This window comes from Malaclemys terrapin, chromosome 18 (genome assembly GCF_027887155.1).
Source record: "Malaclemys terrapin pileata isolate rMalTer1 chromosome 18, rMalTer1.hap1, whole genome shotgun sequence".
NCBI lineage: Eukaryota > Metazoa > Chordata > Testudines > Emydidae > Malaclemys > Malaclemys terrapin.
The window spans coordinates 17,427,545-17,448,746 of record NC_071522.1 but is presented as its reverse complement, the minus strand read 5'-3'; the positions used below and the strand labels follow the sequence as shown (position 1 = coordinate 17,448,746).

General features: G+C 44.1%; 1 protein-coding gene across 3 annotated transcripts in view; it reads right to left on the bottom strand.

Moving 5' to 3' along the window:
- The window catches only part of ATP2A3 (ATPase sarcoplasmic/endoplasmic reticulum Ca2+ transporting 3), a 140,391-nt gene that overhangs the window by 63,208 nt on the left and 55,981 nt on the right, over positions 1 to 21,202 (bottom strand). For all 3 annotated transcript variants that reach the window (XM_054008027.1, XM_054008028.1, XM_054008029.1), the window contains exons 4-7: positions 16,569 to 16,673; positions 14,472 to 14,610; positions 3,168 to 3,248; positions 403 to 488 (exon numbers count right to left, since the gene is read on the bottom strand). In XM_054008027.1, the coding sequence (XP_053864002.1) occupies positions 403 to 488; positions 3,168 to 3,248; positions 14,472 to 14,610; positions 16,569 to 16,673 (411 nt within the window). The remainder of the gene's footprint in view (positions 1 to 402; positions 489 to 3,167; positions 3,249 to 14,471; positions 14,611 to 16,568; positions 16,674 to 21,202) is intronic.

The window sequence follows — 21,202 nt, the reverse complement described above, 5'->3', positions numbered from 1 at the left end:
TGTGGAATATCCTTTCACTAGTCGCATGGGTTGTAATGCTGTTATGTCATCCAGTTATTCCTTTGTAAGGACTTTACATTGCAGCACAACCAAGACTCAGATGTTCCTGTCCAGTGAGTAGATGACTGGCCAACTTTTGACAACATGTAAACTGTTAAGGGTGGGATTTTTTAAAAGCATTCAGCATTGGCCTCACTCTGTTCCCATTGACTTTAACAATAGCACTGAGCACTTAGGAAAAATACCACCTTAAATTGTGTCCTTCAGTGAACAGTAATTATCCTTTATTACAATGTACTGCTCAAAAACTTACACACTTTGATACCTGCCTATGAGGTTCTTTACCCTGTGGCTGTTTCTACAAGAGCCAAGAGAGTTGGCGACGGATATGAAAAAACTTACAGAGAAAAGCATGTTCTTCTTGTCCTGATTGACAGCCCTGGGGTCAGGGATCGGGTCAGTGTGTTTAATCACAGACACAGATTCACCTGTAGAGACAAAAGGAGGGAGCAAAACCATTTACAAGGTTTCCTACTGAGATTCTCAACACAGATCCAGTTCCAGCAAAGGCCTCTATTAGGGTGGATTGGAAGCTTCTGTTGGTGACAATACATAGCCTTGAAAATAGATCTTTGGCACTAGGTCATTTTGTTTGGACATTCGTCAATGAGATGTTACAGCTGGTCCATTCATCTGTTCACTATGCAGAGAAGAGTTATAGGAAAATAACTAGCTTAAACTCAAGTGAAAATTACCAGAGCCCAAAAGCCCCTTGGCTAACAACATACCCTAACAGGGTTAGGCCAACATTTTGAGCCAGAAAATGTAAAGTTTGGCACCTAACTCCATATTTAGGCATCTGGAGGGCCTGATACAAGTTGGCAAATTCAAGTCCCTGGTCTCACCCACCAATTGCTGCCCTCCTCATACTCCAGCGATGATAACACTGCTGTCTGAATTACTGTGGTTTGTATTGTAGTTGGATCTGGAGGCCCCGGCCCCACTGGGCTAGGCAAGGTACAAACACAGAGAAAAGTTTTTCCGGGTTCCAGACAGGTTTTAACTGCCACCAACTAACCAGTGAAGACTTCTACAGAGAAACTGTCACCAGAGACCAAGCGTTGTTCTGGTGAATCTCAGCCAAGTTGCTTCTTGGCATTAATTGTGTGCGGAGATAGTCAAATGGAACAAGGATTAGTATTTTGTGCACGGGCTTAGTTGGGATGGGTCTAAAGGGCTCAAAAACTAATCCTAAATTGTGGGGTGCTTCGCGACAGCAGGAAAACATTACTCATAAGGGTGACAGTGAAGGTTATACTAGCTACTTTTCTATTTTGACGATATCCTGAAAAAAAACAAAGGCTTCTAAAATTAAATCCTCTTTAGTCCAAAAACCTTCTTTTGCATCTTGTAAGGAACAGTCCTGCATTGGCATGGAGACTGGCTACATTATTATGACTAATTATTTGCATTGCAGTAGTGCTTAGAAACCCTAGTCATGAACCAGGATCCCATTGTGCTAGGCACTGTACAAACTTAGACAAAAGATGGTTCCCTGCTCCGGGAAGCTTACAACAGCCAGTTCCAAGATTTGAAGAAAAGCCCCTCTCCTCAGGACACAAGAATTAAAATCAGAGGCAACAGTTCCACTTATTCAAGGACAACGCAAAGCCACAAAAGCTAATCAACGGCCTCAAGAGGAGATGGAATACGTTGTGGAACGTAATGAAAGTATCAAGAGTGCTTCTCCTGAAGGTCTTTATTTCGCGCTCTGAGCACAAAAATAATTTTGTTCCTCCACTGCATCTCCTGTCACCTTGCAGGAGAGAGTTCAATTAGCACAAAACCACGTCTCGGGGAGACTGTGTTGGTGTCCCTGTAGATTTAATTTCTGCAATTGTTTTTCCTTCCCTTTTGCTGTATCCCAAGCTCATGAATTTTTAAAATCATGTCAAAAGGAGATTTGGAGTTTAGACTAATGGTTCATCTAAATCAGGGGTTCTCAGACTTTTGTACTGGTGACCCCTTTCACACAGCAAGCCTCTGAGTGCGACCCCCCTTATACACTAAAAACATTTTAAAAATATATTTAACACCATTATAACTGCTGGAGGCAAAGTGGCGTTTGTAGTGGAGGGTGACAGCCCGTGACCCCCCATGTAATAACCTCGCCACCCCCTGAGGGGTTCTGACCCCCAGTTTGAGAACCCCTGATCTACATAGAAAAGAAAGGATACTTACCATTTCCTTGTGATAGTCATGATATAATGTTTAAAGCTAATATGTAATATTTCAAACACTTCTTTAATTCATATTTTAAAAAAAATTCTCCTCCCCTCAATGACAACATCCTATTCTAGCAAATATCACACATCTGAAATTATTAACTCTTTAATTGCTACACAACAAGATAGACAAGAATCAAGCAACATTTGCTTTCAAACCACAGTTCAGTACCTGTGTAAGACAGCCACATACCCTGTTCTGCAGTAAAATGTGTAGCCATCATTAATAGGAGGCTTGATTCTTAACAAAACCTCACACACATTCAAGATTTTGGGCACTTCCTGCCGAGACTTAGCTGTGGTCCAGTGGTCTGAGCATGAGACATGGAGCCAGAATCTCCTGAATTCTAATCCCAACTCTGCCACTGATTCCCTTTCTGGGCAAGTCACATAGTCCTAAACCAAGCAATTTTGAAAATCTCACCCCAACTCTGCTCCCACTGAAAACGCTCACTCACTTCAGTGGAGCAGTCAGGCCAATGCTGAACGCATTTGAAAACCCCAATCCCTGGTCTTAAATTGTTCGATCTGTAAAAAGGGCTGATAATAGTGCTAACCAATCAGCCTCACAGGGACATGGTACAGATTGGTTTGCCAAGTATCTGGATTAGTTGGGTGACCCCTTTGGAAAGTCTTACAGAAGGGCTGGCCACCACAGATTCACCAGACAGGTGTGAAAATGAAAACGTTAAGAGGAGAACCTAGATTTTTTATAACACAGAACATTTGATACAAATTTCACTGTGGGAGTGAAGGTTCTTAGAGCACCAAGCCCAACACAACCCACCTCGACCCCCACCCAGGACTCGATCCAGTAGCAGTCGTTCGGTGCAAGACCGCCATGCTCAGATTAACAGCCCAACCCCCCACCACTGCCCGTACCTGTGAGAATCGACTGATCAACCCGTAACGTCGTGGATCTGATCTCGATGATCCGGATATCGGCTGGCACCTTGTCACCAACTAAGAGAGGGAAAGTAGAAGAGAAATGCCACAGGTTAAAAGGGTTTGGTCTGATCTGTGACTGAACTCAACCACAGTAAGGGAGATACATAAACTAACCATGGGAACTAGCAAAAGGAAGGACAGTTTATGCACAGACCTTGGACTCAGAAGAACTGTCTCTATTCCGAGCTCTGCCACAAACTTCAGCAAGCCAGTTAATCTCCCTGTGCCTCAGTTTCCAATCTTTAAAATGAGGCTAACATTACTTCCTGTTCCTCTATTTGGATCATAAGCTTTTCAGGGCAGGGACCATCTCTTACTACGTGTATATGCAGCACCTGGCACACTGGGACCACAATCTTAGGGCTTGTAGACAAATTTCCCCAACTGTAACACAAACAACAGCTGCCTGTTAATTCCTTCTTTCCAAAGCTCTGGCTCTGAAGTCTACAACTTCTTGTTTCATAAAAGATAAAGAGATGCAATTAGTTGCAAACCACCTTTGGTAAAATAATGAGACCTCCACTGAAGCAGGCATTTAGTTTTTTTTTTAAACGTATATTTTATTTATATATCTATATCTATATACACACATGCCAGGCACCAGCTGAGGCTGACAAGAGACAGCTGATGATGTAGCAAGTTCTTTCTCCATCTTCTCCCTGTCTCCTTTCAGATCTATGGGATATTGCAGCTGTCTTCGCCATGTGCAAAGTTCAGCTTGAATATGGAGAGACACAGGGGGTGGGATACAGGACAAGACCTGGAGAACTCACCAGGTACTGTGTGGATGAGTGAGTCCCACAGCATTTTTGGGGGGAAAGGAAGAGAGAATCCCACCCAAGTGTAATTAACCCCTTTTGTCCCAAATAAGTTTCCTTAGTACACTATTGGGTAAGACAGAATTCTGACACTAGCCCTTCTATCCAGTGTGCTTGTGGGGAAGAGCAGAAGCGGGAGTACCTGAAATTGGAGTGAGTTAGTACAGTTATGAAGCCTCTTCCAGGAGCCAACAGATTGGGCTGGAGAAAGACAACCAAGAAGCTGTGGTTTGAGTGACAGTCTCTGCAGAAAAACACAACATCCTAGTATCTCTCACCACACAGCACTACCATAACTGTGACTGGAGCGCTTGAGCTTTCAAAGAAGCTGCTGGAGGGCATTTTCCATAAAGGGTCCTTGTCTCTGTAGCAGGCTTCCTGGCCTAGCTCTGCCAGAGACAGGATTTATGAACCTTCAGGTCATGCTCCAACACCAGTCATTTCTCCTTGGGCTGTTGATAAGGGGGTAGGTGGATGGTTATCAATTATTATTGGCTTCTCTTTTATTATTTGTATTCTTGCACCATCCAAGAGCGTTAGTCATGGACCAGGACCCCCTTGCGCTGTACAAACTCCTTGTGGCTGATTGGTTTTTGAGATACCTGGGTTGGGCTATCAGTATTACAGTTGGGGGATTATCTTCATTTTTGTACTTGTAATGCATAAAATAGCATTTAATGCAACAGGCAGGTGCTCTGCGTACACAGTTTAAATCATTGAAGTTGAAACATCTGTATGATCTAACCCTCTCCATGACAGTTACCAAGTTAGATTAAATGCAACATGTTTTCTTCCCTTGCAACGACTAAAAATATCCCCATACTTAAACAAGCCATCAAAGTGCTAAACTACCCTGGACTGCCATTAGAAACCAAGTAAAGAATGGTCTTCACCCTGTAAGTGTTTTATTATATCAGAATAGGACTGAAAGTCATTAAGTGAACACTGGAAGGCTTTTGGTGACCAATGAAAAAAAGGGGTTCAGAGGAACCAGGAGAAGGAGTGCTCTCTGTCTCTAATGGATGAATGTCCATGTCAAAGATAAACCACTTCCAACAGTCCTCTGTTAAATCTCTCAGCAAAGGCGCCAACGACTGCATGGACCATAGTATCAGAGGGGTAGCCGTGTTAGTCTGAATCTGTAAAAAGCAACAGAGGGTACTGTGGCACCTTTAAGACTAACAGAAGTATTGGGAGCATAAGCTTTCGTGGGTAAGAACCTCACTTCTTCAGATGCAAGTCATCTGAAGAAGTGAGGTTCTTACCCACGAAAGCTTATGCTCCCAATACTTCTGTTAGTCTTAAAGGTGCCACAGTACCCTCTGTTGCTTTTTGCATGGACCATAGAGACTGAAATCCCCCTCTTAACTCTTGAGATCCCATACATAGTGATATAAATAATCCAGATACTCATATGGCCTTCATTGACACAGTACGTGAGCCCCACACAAACATATTTATCCTCAGGACCCTTGGGAGGGAAAGCATTACCACCCATTTTACAAATGGTGAGATTAAATGACTTCCCAAAGGTCACAAAGCAGGTCTGTGGCAGAGTCAAGAATCTCAGTCCAGTTCCTTAGCCATACCACCACATTCTTGGCTATAGATACCTGAGTTGATGAACATGAATGTTCCTTTGGCACAGCTCCTAACAAAAGTCTTGGAAATAAGAGTGGCCTGGTCACCAGTTGTTTTAAACAGAAAATGACTAATCTGGTGTAATACACACTTATAATAAACTCCCATACAGGAGTGTAGGCCAGGATGGTTCAGGAGTCAACAAAAGTAACGGTCTGCAGGAGGGAGAGCAGAAAGAGGTAATCAATATCCCAAATGGAGATGCACCAAACCTGATACCACTGGCCTCCTGCCACCTTCCCAGCTGTTTCAGAGCTAAGGGCCTGATCTCATGCAGATTGAAATCAATGGGAGTCTTTTCCACTGACCTGAATGGGCATTGAATCAAGACCTATTAGGTGAACGCAAGATGACATACTATACACTATTTAGTCAAGGCCTTTGGGGGTGAATCTCTTAACGCTGAAGATTTATTTGGGGTAAGTCTCCCATGTGTGGCTTCTTACCAGCCCTCTTCTGTCCGCCACCCTGGCTGGGATACCTTAGGAGAACAGGTTCTGTCACAAGGTTTTGAGCTATTTCTGCTGCAAACACCATGTGTACAACATCTCTGAGAGTATGTTGGATTTTCTACTTTTGGTCCTTGGTGGAATCCAGAGGTACAAAAGACTGAGAAAGCCGATAGTCTGGCTCTCTGTGGGTCCTGAACAGTAGGGCGAAGAGGCGGCAAAGGCAGCATCCTGTATGTGCGTGCAGTTACTATAACATAAAGAAGAACGTATGACAGTTGCATGAGGAAGCCAACAAATTTCTGTTTTCTGAATGTCTAGTTTTGATCCCCTAATGCCAGTTAGTCCCCGTGAAGATGTTCAAAGAAAGAATGAGCATTAGTAGCAAAAAAAATTTCCAAACTAAGAGGAACGCCCGCTAGCCGTGGTGCTAGTCATGTGAAGGTGGCACAAGGGGACTTCTGATAGCCAATTCATTCATAGTTAGCTGCTAGGAGTTCTGCAGCCTTTCTGGACGCATACACAAAAATTACCCATTTGTATACTCATGTACCTGATTCATCTCGAGATAACCACCCTCCAAAAATCTTGTAGCTTGTCTACCTACCATTTTTGTGCTGCTAGGTCTATATTGGTTTAGAAACTGATGCCATTAAAACAGTGCTACCATCCAGTGTGGACATGGTTATATCTGTATAAAGTTGTTGTACACCTTATTCCCCTAAACGTATAGGAATAAGCTATCTCAGGAGAAGCACCTTTATACAGGTATAACTGCCCCCCACACTAGAGGCATTTGTACTGCTTTAATTATAATTCATATTAAAATCTCCCCCTACATGAAAAGCATTACATTGGTATAAAAACTATGTATAGATCAGGCCTTTGATGTCAGTTACACTTACAGACTTTTAAAACAGTAAAAAAAAAAAAAAATCCACTCAAGTTTGTTGCGAAGTGCCAGCCCAAAGGAAGGATGTAGTACATGATAAAACACGCACTGCAAGGGGACAGAAGATAAAGTGTGTGGTCCTACTTTAAAAACGGTCCTTCCTACACCCCTTAAATTGCTTTTCCTGCTGTATCCCTCTCTTCCAGCCCCTCAGTGTGTAAGTTACTCCATTTGACTCCTTTATCATCTGGACAACACAGTAATTAGTTTCTTCAGGAAATACCGAGGTAGATAAAGTCTTTGGTCACAAGTAAGTAACCCCACATTACACAACAACTGACCCTTGGCCTCCTACATTTATTTAACCACTAGACATTCAAGTGGAGCAGGAGCAGTGATCAAAGTCTCTCCAGACTTTCAGCTGGGGTAGATTGCTGTGAACCTGGTCCTCTCATGCTAGAGCCCTGTACACAGAGTACACCTCCAGTGAGGGGATTCATGCTCCTTGCCTCTAGGTATGAATATGCATTTCCTAATGACCCGGCAGCACCACAACTATTTCTATATCCCGGAATCAAAGAATGCAAGATAATGAGAGCTGAAACCCCCCTTGGCAAGAGATTTTATTCACACCCGTACAGCATCCATATAGATGGACCATCTTTAAGATATACCAACGTGCTCTACTCCCCTTACACAAACGGGTCATCTATTTGGGAGACAATCTACTGCCAGCTGTGGGGACTAAAATCTATTAGCCGGATCTGAAGAGAACAGGTACATCTATACTATGGTGATTGGAGCTTGATAGATCCCAGAGAACTGGGGTCACAGCTCACGCCATGAGCATCAGGGCTGACCTTGCTGGACCTGCCTTGAGTGCTGAGAAAGAACTGAAATCTTTAAAGCCTGTGAGGTTGCCAATGGTGCCAATCGCCGGGTGGGAACTGAACTGGCTTCACGAAGACAGGGTCAGTGCAACCTGCCTAGCGAGTTTTTTCCACTGGGTTGGTAACAGTTAAGGCTCATTCAGATGAGAGATTTATAACTAGCTTATTTATTTAAACACACAAACTTTCTTTCCCTGTGCTAGCAAGGGGCTGTTTTGCTTCCAGGCATCAACTGTCCTAAGACAGCTACTAAATAGAAGCTGATCATTACCAAATCAAAGGCTGCAGGTTTCCACTGCGGTGAAGGCCAAAGGAAAAAAGTTTGCCTGAAGCCAATGAACGGACATGGCTCGGGCACAAGAAAAATGGGAACAACATTGGCATCAAGTGGTCAGAATTGGTTAGTAAATCTCACAAGGGACATTGCCTCTCTCTGCAGTGCTCAGCAAAAAGTCTTGTGGCCAGAGCTGGCTCAAGCCAATCTTTGATTTTGTACTTCAGCAGCTCCTAGAAACTCCAGCTGAGAGACCGGGGTCGCACTGTGGTAGGTACTTACGTAAACGTAGTAGACAGAAGGTACTGATTTTAGTGGGACTTGTAGAATAAGGCATGAACAACAGTAGCAGGATGAGGGTCATTGTCAACAGCATGGGCAACGAATCGCCTTATCTAACATGTTGCCAGTTATCACTTTGCTGTTGTTATAAGGTACTTATATGGCCCTGATCACCACAGCACCTGAAGACCTCACAATCTTTAATGTATTTATTCCCCGTAATGCCATGATCCTCACTTTACAGATGGGGAACTGAGCCACAGAGAGACTAAGCGACTTGCCCAAGGTCACACGGGAAGTCTGTGGTGGAGCAGGGATTTGAACTCTGACCTCCTAGGCTAGTGCCCTAACTACAGGGACATCCTGGCTCTCTGCTCCAGTATTCATGTTAATTTCTAACATGAACTTTAACACCTCTCTCCTCCCCCACCCCCAAAAGAGACAGGCGATTACCATATTTAGACAGCCTGGACGAGAAGAGCTGAGGCCAGCTTTAAGAAATCTGCTACGAAGGCAAACCAAAATGCCATATTTAATGTTATTTTAACAAATTATTTAACTTGTTCTTCATTTTACCCACCAGGCAATGATTTTAATGGACCCAAACCCTCCACTAAGCTACTTTACCCCTTCTCAGGGGGCAATTTGCTCTCTCGTATGCTCCTGATCAGCTACCTCTGGCCAGCGAGTGGTGGAGGCAGAGCCTGGGCTCCTCCCATTTCCCCACCCACAGGGCTGCAGAACAGGGAGTTTCTGGCGCGTAGCCCCTGCTGTCACTGGAGTCACAATCCAAAAGGGAAATCAGGGGGTGGTGACCTCCTCCCCACTCCCCCCTGGGCCAAGGAAGGGCTGCGACAACGGCTCACCATGATGAGCTGATAGTTACAGTTTAATGTTCCACGGTCATGGCAAAAATGAGAGAGAGAGAGAGAGAGAGAGAGAGAGAGCGCGCGCTCATTCTAAGCTATCAAAGCATTATTTTCCATTTTAAAATTGACAGTCATTCCATTATCGATTTGGGGTTTTTCCTCCTTGGTAGATCCCAAGCTTTAAAAAAAACAACAAGTCAATTAATTACACACTGTTTGCATTAATCTCAGTCTTCCAACCTCCCACCCATCTGTCCTCCATACATTACAGCCAACCTCTCTCTTTCTGACACACACACATATACATGGTTACTCACTCAGACAGAATCACCACACACACACAGTTACTCACTCAGGGATAGAATCACCTCATTAACAGGGCATGCAGATGCCTGGAAAACTTAGCCAAAACCAATGGAATTCACTACTGCAGGAGGTCAGAGCATTAAATATGGTGGCATGGATTAGGATCAAAAGCAGAATGCACCGTTTTATTTGCTAAGTTGGGGTAATCAAATATCACCTTTCAGGGCATCAGCTAATTGCAACAGGGGTCAAGAAGGAATTTCTCTCTCACACATACGCTTTCCCCTTCCCCCATATCCTAGCACAGCATTGAATAACTGGCCAGGTAACAAGGTTTTTCCACTTTCCCCTCCTCAACCATCACACAGATGCCAATGCCAATGGAAAAAATACTGGAGTTTGGTCCTAGGGAGCATATACATATGTTCCCCTTTAGATGTGCAAATGTGTCAGCGACCAGAGTCTAAGGGTGTGTGTCATTTTACACAGCAGTGTCAATCATGCCCCCGCAGGCCCTAAAGTTATAGAAGCCGGCGCTCATGCTGGATTCACACACTCCTGTATTTGCAATCCGACAGCGTACTTGCTAGGTATTAGAATTTGCTAAGTCTGCCTCAGTTAAATCATGAATCCCCAGACAACGGCTCAGCTGTTTCTCCACTCCTTTTGATGTTGATGGTGTAATTAAAACAAACAAAAAAAATTAAAAAATCAGCAGCTCATATGCATGCAATAAGCGTTTGATTCGGGGAAGGGGGCAGGGAGGCTGGAGGAAGCATCATGAAGATGTTTAACTAACTGCCCTATATAGTTAGAGGGGAAGGGAGTTGCTAGCAGACTGAAAGGCTGGTGGAAGGCAGGCAAGCAGGCACAGGGAGTTTAGGGCAGTGATAAAACAATAATTTGTATTGCAGTAGCAGCTACAAGGTCCCAATTAGGGATCAGGGCGCCATTGTGCCAGGCACATAAACAAGCATAATACAAAAGATCTCCTTGTCCAGAGAGTGGACAGTCAAATGGACCCTGATTTCATTTCTCTTTGTTGTTTATTTCAAGTTCTCTTTCTGAAATTCTTGTTCAAGAAAACGCAGCTTAATTCTTTTTATTCCAGCGAAGGGGTGGGTCAGTGCTCCTCCTGGGAGCAAAGGAGGAGACAGACCGAGACAGGGCCCAAGCTGAGCAGCTGCCCACTTTCAGCACCAAGTACTTTAATGACTTCTGCTCGAGTCAGCATTCTCCTAAAATCCCACAGAGACGGCCAGACCACACGGCTCGAGAGCCTAACCGGGCAGGCCTGGCCGAGACATTTTCCCCCGGTGGAAAAATCCTTGAGCTGTTTGGCCTGCGAGAGCTGCATTTTACAATTTGTTCTTTTCGAGGAAGACGCCGAGAGCATCTTGGCCAGCCAATCCCCACGGGCTCACTTTGCCCACACAGAAAGGGAGCTTTGTGGAGCTGAAAAACTGCCCTGACCTGTTTTCCCCGAAGGACCACCCCAGAAAACCAGATTGGATGAGCGGAGCCTACAAAGAGGAATCCTTTACCCATTGCACGTTTCCCTGATGCCCTGTTCTCTCCCACCCACACACAGAATACAGAGGAGACCCCCGAACACCATCTAGACAACAATCTATGTCTTCCGGCCTAGCAGAATCAGACCTCACCTTACATGCGACCAAATCTGAGTTCTTTATTCATACACAGTTCAAAGACAGTTTGTGCTAACCTCAGGCCAGAGCCCCAGCTGGCATTCATCGACATAGCTGCACTCTGGAGTTATGCCAATTTACACCAGCTGAGGAGCTGGCCCATGATCATCTCCTTTATCCTCTGTGCATTATTTTTAGATAGATCTATCTTCCAGATCAAGTACAACAGGAAGACTTAACAAAGAACTGGATTAGTGCACAAGGAACCGCAGCATTTTTCCACAAGCAAGTCCACGAAGTCGAGAAGTCCAGAGGAGTCTGTGGGATTTGGAGGCTTAAAGTGGGTTTTAAAAAAAAATAAATGTGCTGGCTAATTGAAATGTGCCATTTTGGGGAGGGTTGTGGTTTAGCAAACCCTGAACTTTAATCAATATAAAGAATACCATAGTGAGCCTGAAGAATAAATGCTTTTTATTTAATCCTCCAACAGAGCCTTCAATATTGAAAGATAAAGAACACAATCCTACAATGAATCCTAATAAATGTAGGGCTAGATTCTGGCTGGCTCTGCTCAGAGGAGTAGGGGACAGGAAGGATTAAAGGACTGGACTGAGACCTAGAAAATCTGGGTTGTATTCCTGCCTCTGCCACATACTGGCTGTGTGACCTTTGGGGTCTCTCTGTGCCTCAGTTTCTGCATCCATAGAATGGGGATAGTACAAGGGACGCAGTGAGGATGAACTCACTGATCTTTGTGATGCCCCCGAAAGCCAATAAATATATAGGTAGCTCAATGCATTGGAATATAGCTACAAAGAAGAGGAGGGACAGGAGGATAAGCCATAGGATGAAGTACATGAATGCAGATGGAGGCTACCCAAACCCAGATCCAAAAGCACAAGTCTCTCCAGTGCTCGCAAGCCAACGCTTTCCCCTCAGCCCCTCTCACCCCTGCACTACTTGTCTTCCTTGAATAACAAACCAAAATTACCAAGAATTCTAGCCCACACAGATGGAACAAATATTTCCCAAGACATTAATAGCCCAGCTCATGTAAATGTTACACTTGCATTGTCTGCACATTTGTAAGAAGGGACTGAGGGGTGCTGTGGGCTGGTCTTTTGTCTCAGTGTTGTTGGGTGGCAGGTGTGAACATAAGAACGGCCATACTGGGTTAGACCAAAGGTCCATCTAGCCCAGTATCCTGTATTCTGACAGCAGCCAATGCTAGGTGCCCCAGAGGGAATGAACAGAACAGGTAATCATCAAGTGATCCATCCCCTGTCGCCCATTCCCAGCTTCTGGCAAACAGAGGTTAGGGACAGCATTCCTGCCCATCCTGGCTAATAGCCATTGATGGACCTATCCTCCATGAACTTTTCTAGTTCTTTTTTGAACCCTATTAAAGTCTTGGCCTTCACAACATCATCTGGCAAGGAGTTAGTTCCACAGTAACTGTGCATTATGTGGAAAAAAGACTTCCTTTTATTTGTTTTAAATCTGTTGCCTATTAATTTTATTCGGTGACCCCAAGTTCTTGCATTATGAGGAGGAGTAAATAACACTTCATTTACTTTCTCCACACCAGCCTGGATTTTATAGACCTCTATCATATCCCCCCTTAATTGTCTCTTTTCTAAGCTGAAAAGTCCCAGTCTTATTAATCTCTTCTCATATGGAAGCCATTTCATACCCCTAATAATTTTTTGTTGTCCTTCTCTGTACCTTTTCCAATTCCAATGCATCTTTTTTGAGATGGGGCGACCACATCTGCACGCAGCATTCAAGATGTGGGTGTACCATGGATTTATATAGAGGCAATATGATATTTTCTGTCTTATTATCTCTCCCTTTCTTAATGGTTCCCAACATTCTGTCCGCTTTTTGAACTGCTGCTGCACGTTGAGTGGATGTTTTCAGAGAACTATCCACAATGACTCCAAGATCTCTTTCTTGAGTGGTAACAGCTAAATTAGACCCCATCATTTTATACGTATAGTTGGGATTACATTTTCCAATGTGCATTACTTTGCATTTATCAACACTGAAAGTCATCTGCCATTTTGTTGCCCAGTCACCCAGTTTTGTGAGAGCCCTTTGTAACTCTTCGCAGTCTTCCTGGAACTTAACTATCTTGAGTAGTTTTGTATTATCTGCAAATTTTGCCACCTCACTGTTTACCCCTTTTTCCAGATAATTTATGAATATGTTGAATAGGACTGGGCCCAGTACAGACCCCTGGGGAACACTACTATTTACCTTTCTCCATTCTGAAAACTAACCATTTATTCCTACCCTTTGTTTCCTATCTTTTAAACAGTTACCAATCCATGAGAGGACCTTCCTTGTTATCCCATGACAGCTTATGTTCTTATGGATACGGGTCTGGACTGGGAGTCAAGATCCTTGGGTTCTACATTCCCTGACTTTGGACAAGTCACTTCACCTCTCTGTGTCCAGTTCCCCAGTTGTAAAACAAGGATAATGATACTCATCTTCCCTTGAACAGAGCTCAGGGATCTAAGATCTAAGTATTATTACTCCAGGTGCGGCCTCCCCAGAGCCACATGGAGAACAACTCTCACATCTTTGCTTCCTGGTGCAATGCCTCTGTGACTGCAGCCTAAAGTCCTACTAGCACCTTTTGGTACCACATACCATTGCAAGCTCATGTCTAACTGGAGGTCCACTATCACTCAGAGGTCTCTTCTTCATCTCTCCTCCCCAATCTTAGCATGCTTTGAATTTAGACATGCAAAAATAAAAGCACCCGAAGGCTTCATTTTCCACCCCAAGATGGCTACTGTTATCCCACAACCCTTAAGAGAGACCATTTTCTTTCATGGAAAGCCATGCAGACCAAAGCCTAACTTACTTCAGCCGAGCAGAGTGAGCACAGTGCTGGATATTCAGTTTAAGCCAGCACACAATGCTGGAGCGGTGCCCGTTTCAGCTCACTATTCCGTGGCAAGGCTGCTTCAAACAAAAGTTGCTCAGAACTAACGAACCAGGGTGATGGTTGAGTTTCGCCGCATTTTCAGTTCAGTTCTAAACGAACTCAGGGCGGGGGTTAGTTTAGAACTAACCCATGGCCCAGCAGGGTGTTTTCATACCTATGCCTCCAGCCAAGAAGAGGGGGTGGGGTGGGGGAAGAGATCATTGGCCTACCTGCCACTTCCACAATATCCCCAGGAACAATATCTCGAGCCCGGATCCTCTGGACTCCGTTCCTGTCGGCACGGATCACTTTTCCCATTTCTGGCTCGTATTCCTTTAAGGCTTCGATAGCACTCTCCGCATTTCTCTCCTGTAAACACAGCGTGCAGCAGAGCTTCAGGCAGTTGTACCATTTAGATGGTGGTGATGCAGGTGGTGGTGGTGGTGGTAGTAGTGGGGGAGGGAGTAGCTGTTGATAATCAGCCCTTCCCCTACTCAACTGCCTAGACTGAGGTATGAACTAGTTGTGTGAACAAGGGACTGGGAGCCAGGAACTCCTGAATTCTAATCTTGGCTTCGAAGTCAGCTTGTCTTGTGGTATTGGGCAGGTCATTTAGCCTTGCTATGCCTCATTGTCCCCATGGCTAAAGGGAAACATGTTTACCTACGTCAGACGGGGAGGGGTAGCGAATGGCTTCAAAGCAGTATATGAAGTACTACATTTTGTGATGAGTCTTGGATGTGCCAGAGGCAAAGGGGCATGGAACCATCTGAGAGGAACTGGTAGAGTTGTTAATGGTTAGAACAATGGAGTCTCAGGATTTCTGATTTCTAGACTGAACTCTGCTGTGGACTCACTCTGAGGCCATAGGAAAAAGTCATTGAACCCAGTCTTGCCTCAGTTTCCCTATCTGTGACATAACGGTTAATGCTTGCCTAGAGCACTACAGTCATGGACCTTAGTGAGCGAGTGTTTGGAAAATGCTTTGAGGTTCTTGCATGGGAAGTGTTCTGAACTTACAAAGGAACATTAGTATTTTGGAACAACGTCAAAATGGAACAACAGGATCTTGGGGGGAAAAACACCTAGAACAAATGATCCGTCAGCCTAATTGTGTCTTGCTCCTAAGAATAGGGATTTTCTACCCAGACACATTTAGGCTTAACTTGCAGCACCACTGTGCACTTGATGCAGCAATTAGAATATCTCAAATAAGCTTGAAACTAAGTTAAACAGCAGCTTTAAAATATTAAGTAAAAAAAGACCTTAGTGTCCTCCACTTAATCAGAATGGATGCTATCTTGCAAGATGTTCCAGGAAACAACAGGCAAATGAAAGCATCTGATAATGAATGCTACTTCAGTTGGGGGCGCATTAAGTAGTCTGCTTAATGAAAATGCATTTGGCCACTTCCAAAATATAAGTGGTGTTTAACCTAGTGGTAAATAAGTGTGACATCCCAAACTTCAAACTATACAAATTGCCAAATAAAGATTAAGGGATGACATAATAAAGATTACATATCGTAAATGTCACTCTTATTCTATTTTTATTCAGGATGGCATTTTATATCCTTGTAAAGTTCTCACGGATGATTTTTTTTTTTAAAAAGGAGCTCAACAGGGAGAATTCACCAGCACAGGGTCTATGCCCTACTCATTAGTTACCAACTTTGCCAATACCTGGCAACTGAACACACTGTTCTCAAAACTGGGGTGTTGTTTGTTTTTTGGGGGACTTTGTCCCTTGTGCAGACCAGGCTCCAGCTGTGTCTGGCTCCTCATTTTCATTACTGTTTGGCAATTAAAAGCCTGCTTTCATCAACCTCAACTCGGGTTCACGTTTTCCTTACCAGAATTTCTCCTTTCATTCCCCCAATGCTCCAGTCTTATTTTTGACAGCCCCACAATACTTCCCTCACCACAGGCTTGTCTTCACTGCAGAATTAACTCGAGTTATAACTCAAGTATTATCCCTCACCTGAGTCCCCTTCATGTGAGTATGCTGGTGCTTTTGCCTCGAGTTGGCTGGCTCGAGAGGGAGTAAAGGCCACAGCTTGAGTGAAGACCACTGTGCAGCTTGAGTGTTATTTAACAGTGTAACCATTCTCACTTGGGCTTGGCTAGCTTGAAAGAGAGTAAATTGGATTGTAGGGAACTCGAGTTAACTCTGCAATGCAAACCTAGCACCTGGGTTCCAACTCATGAGCTTCCGTTTCTGTCATGCAGGTTGTACAGTTCCAGGCGCCTGGCCAATAGTTCCACTGCTCCCAAACAAACCTCAGTGCTTGTAGGAATTGAAGAAGGGAGACAAAAGCGGTTACGTACCTGCCACACCCCCACAACAGCATTGGCTAGGAGAATCAGCATGATGACAACTGGCTCTACAAATGCAGTAGTGATCTCTTCACCTTCTTCAAACCAGGCCAGGATCTGCAGGGTGGCAAGATACAGTGTAACTAGGAACCACTAGTTGTTTAGGGCATCACTCAAACCACTGAAGGCAGAGGCAGTCCTTCCTTTATCTTCCCTGGGCTTTGGATTAGGCCCTTCATCATGGGTGTGAATGCCATTAGTGTTAAACGCCTTGGTTCAGCAAGGTATCTGAGCATGTGCTTAAACTGAAAACACACAATTGCTTGCACGGCAGTCAATGTAACAGGACCACTCAAGTGCTTAAAGTTAAGCTCCTGCCGAAGTAGCTTGCTGAATTGGATTAGTGTTTTACAGCCCTGAGGCACCCAGAGCTATGAATCAGATGACCAGGTGAGAAAAGCACAAGTGCTGCTGTGAAAAAAATCCCTCATGCCCATATTTTCACTCCCTTGAGCTGCTTGTCAAAGCATTTGTATGCCAAGATCACAGCACCGCCACAACAACACTATAAAGCATTCAAATATCAGCTCGTTTAAAGGCATGTATGTATCAGCAGATCCCACTCCCATGTTGATCTTTCGGGAGGGAGTCCATCTGCAATTCCTCCTATTAGAAACCAGCTCCACCTAGAACTGCTGAAGGACAATTACAAGGCAAACTGGTTTTCCTGCCAGCAGTCCTGAGGTGCAAAGTCAGGCTTAAAACACAGCTGCCCAGGATTTGCTCGCCTGTTGAGTGGCACGATAACATGTCATTTTCACGAGACAATTACCGGCTGATATGGAATGCCGTTATTAAAAAATGACAAAGCAGAGAAGGTGGGAGATGGTAGGAGATTTGTCAGATGGTTGCTTATTCAAGTGGACTGGAAACCAGTTTGTTAGCTCAGCAGCTCATGAATGGCTCATGTTATGCTTCACTGACCTATGTTTGGGCTTGGAAGGAATCGATATTGTTTGGGTTATTTTCAATGAATTCCAGCAGATCTGTTTATTTCCCCCCTAGATTCTCTCTTTATCCACTTAAGGTTTTGCACTAGCAGAAAATAAGATAAAGGCACTAAAAGCTTCTTATTCAAAATGTTATGATGATGCAAGTCAGGATTCAGCAATAATAGCATCTCAAAGTTCAATTTAACATGAGATTTCTCACGTGAGAAAGATAGAACTGACAACAACATGGGCTTGATCCAGAGCCCACTGAAGTTGATGGAAAGACTCCTTTGAGCCAGGGTTGGGTAAGTCACCAAGAATTTACCAAGTACAACATACTAAATTTTTCTACATTTCCCTCTCTGTACTCTTGATTAGCACCTATGGAACTTTTCCCCCCTTGGGTTTTGAAAAGAGAGAAATCAAGGAACCTTGAGATATACTAATTAAAATCTGCTCCTTCCACATCTATGCATAACCCGCCCTCCCTCCCCATCTCAGCCAGTAAATAACTCTGGTGCATGACTCTGGGCTCTGCTATTATGTTCAAATCAGCAAACCAATTCACGAGGCAGCTGGGGACGTAAGGCAACTGTCCACTAAGGAAAGTGGAGCTGTATATGTAGCATGGTCCCCATACTCATCGGAGCTAAGGATCTAGTAAAGGGAGTCAGGTGATTTCCATCAGACTGGGAGAGAAGGATCCCTAATAGGCATGGCATTGAAATCAGTCAGAGGCAGTTTAGGAGTCAGAACACGAGTTCACAGCTCGCTGTCCTTTCCTGCTTTGATAACCAAGATAGTACATCCAGATGTGTAATCATGTGTGTTTAACTAAACAAATGCCTGAGAATCAAGCACCTTTGAGAGCAGAGGGACACTGAATTAGTGATTATACCTCAAGGAAGTAGCTGTGACATCCGTGTTATGTTTACAGAGTTCCCCTTCCAGTTACATCAGTCTCTCTCTCTCACCTCACACACACCCTCATTGCCTTGATTTTACAAAAGCCTGGAGTTTAGCTGACTGAAGCAAGGAAGATGAGGGCCAAAGCTGAAAGTCCAACTAAAATCCCCAGCACTGTGTGCAGGTTTCACAGAAACTCTGTCATTCAGAATCCCAAACGTCAGGATTGGTTTTCAAGTACTGCACATGTAGATTACCAGCTGGATGGGGTCACTGGCACGTACTATTGCTGCCATCACATAGGCAGTCACAGGTACAAATTAAGCATGCAAATGGACACGCACTTTTGTGCGTGCAATCTCTCTCAAAGTCAGGTCCTGAGACCCTATGACTGCTTTAGCTTTTCAGACATGCCACCTGGAGTCTTTACAGGAAAGTCCCTTATTCAGCAGCAAAACCAAATAAGTGCAACAGAGCATGATATAGTTGCCTAACCTGCACATCATTCTCTTAACACAGGCCCTAAATTGTCGTTTTCTGCATTCAAAGAAAGAACCACCATAAAAGAAAAAACAAACACACGCCAAAGTTAATCACAAGAGCAGGTTTTCTAAAGCTCAGTTGTACAGAATCTAAATGTGGAGGCAAATCTGGCCTGACAACATGCCTTAAAGAGATAGCCACGTGTATTTTTCCACAGGCAAGAACATACTATCCAGAAAGCATCTAAAAGGTCTGTGATATTAGACATTTCTAGCGCAGCCAACACTGTAGTTTCTAGGCACCACTGAAAGTATGTGAAATCAGTGGCACAGTACAGTACCAGGCACCACTAATATGTTGAGAATCAGTGATATAGTTTCTAAGGCCATGTCTAACTGGCAATTGAACGACAAAACTTTTGTCTTTCAGAGGTGTTAGAACTCCCCCCCACTCCCTAAAAGACAAAAGTTTTGCCAGGACAAGTGTCAGTGTGAACAGCACCTTTGCCGACAACGCAAACGCCACTCATTGGGGTAGAAATTTTTTGTCGGCAGGAGAGCCGACAAACAGCGGCTACATTGCGTGACTTTTAGCGCCACCGACACATCCATGTTGCTAAAAGCTGTGTAGTGTAGACATAGCCTAAGTGTCACTGATAGCAAGTGAGTCAGCAAGAGTGCCAGCATTCAGATTGCTGTGTTGTATAGACCAACTGCTATACTAATGTATGGACTTTGTGCTGATTCGCTATATATTTGTTCAGAACAACAGATGTGGGAGAGGTCACTGGGAGGACGGTTACACATTAGTAAAGCTTCAGGATGTGCAAACTGCCAGGGCGAGTTTGCATACATGCCTCAGTTACAGCGTACACTTTGCATCTGGCAAGAGGAGTTGCAAATGAATCAACATTGCACCCCGGCAAATAAACACAGGCTTTTAAGCTTTCCATTGAGAGAGAAGAGACTCTTATTAAAGATGTACCAGTCTTGCTGAGAAGAAAGGTGATAGGTAGAGCTAACAACCAACCAACTCTAAATCCTTCTCCCAAAACTCCAACCCAAACCAAAGGCACCCAGCGCTCCCATTTTTCATTTCTGTGCCAAAATTGCCCACACAAGCTGTTATGGGGGTGTTTCCAAGCTGTCCAGGAAGTACTAGAAATCTCACCGAAAAACCTGTTGTCATAAGGCTGCCATCTCAATTTTGAACAAACAATATTTTGCACATTGACAGTGCCCTGCAGCACTTTACAATACCCTCACAGGAGGAGGAGGGAAATTGCAGCAAAGAAGTGCTGTAACTTTCACTCTATGCATCCGAAGAAGTGAGGTTTTTACTCACGAAAGCTTATGCCCAAATAAATCTGTTAGTCTTTAAGGTGCCACCAGACTCCTTGTTGTTTTTGTAGATACAGACTAACATGGCTACCCCCTGATACAAAGAAGTGAAGCGACTTTCCAAGATCTCTCAGCAAGTCAGAGCAGAACCAGGAACAAAACCGAGGAGTTCTGACTTCTTGTGCCCTGATCGAACTGCTAAGCCATGGGATCTCCTTGCATGCCCAAACAAGCTTGGGTGAGGTCAGATAAGCCTGCCAAGCTTTCAGAGGATCACTTGTAGTGACAGCTGAAACCTCAACTTGAAAGGCACATGGCCCCACCATAGCTGTCATTAAAGAAAATCTGTCATGATTCACAGACATCGAGCTACATTGTGGGTGCCCAGAATCAGTCTAAAATTTCTTTTCTCTAGCAGCAAGACGCTTCCTCATCTCTAAGGTGGAGATGATCTACATACCCATCTTTCTAAAGTGATTTGGGACCTATGGATGAAGAGGTACTCCATAATAGCTAAGAATAACGAAAGCCATTCATACATCCACTAGAATCTACACTTCCACACTGAAATCCTCAAAAAGACGCACCATATTAAGGTATAGAGCAATTAAATACTACATTTTGGTATTGGTGTCAAGTAAATTACACCCTACATTTTGGGGAGGCACATAGTTTAGTGGAAAAGACAGAAGAGAGAGAGACGACCTAGGTTTTAGTCCCAGCTCTGCGACAGGTCACTTCCCTCATCTGTGTCACAGTTTCTCCTCCCACCCTTTGATGTCTTGTCTATACAAGCTCTTCAGAACAGGGACTGTCTTACTATGCATTTGTGCCACAATGGGACCCCAATTGCAGTCAGGGCTTCTTGGCTGATATCACAACATTTTCTGCAGTAGCGGTTTAAAGAGAAGATAAATTTATACAT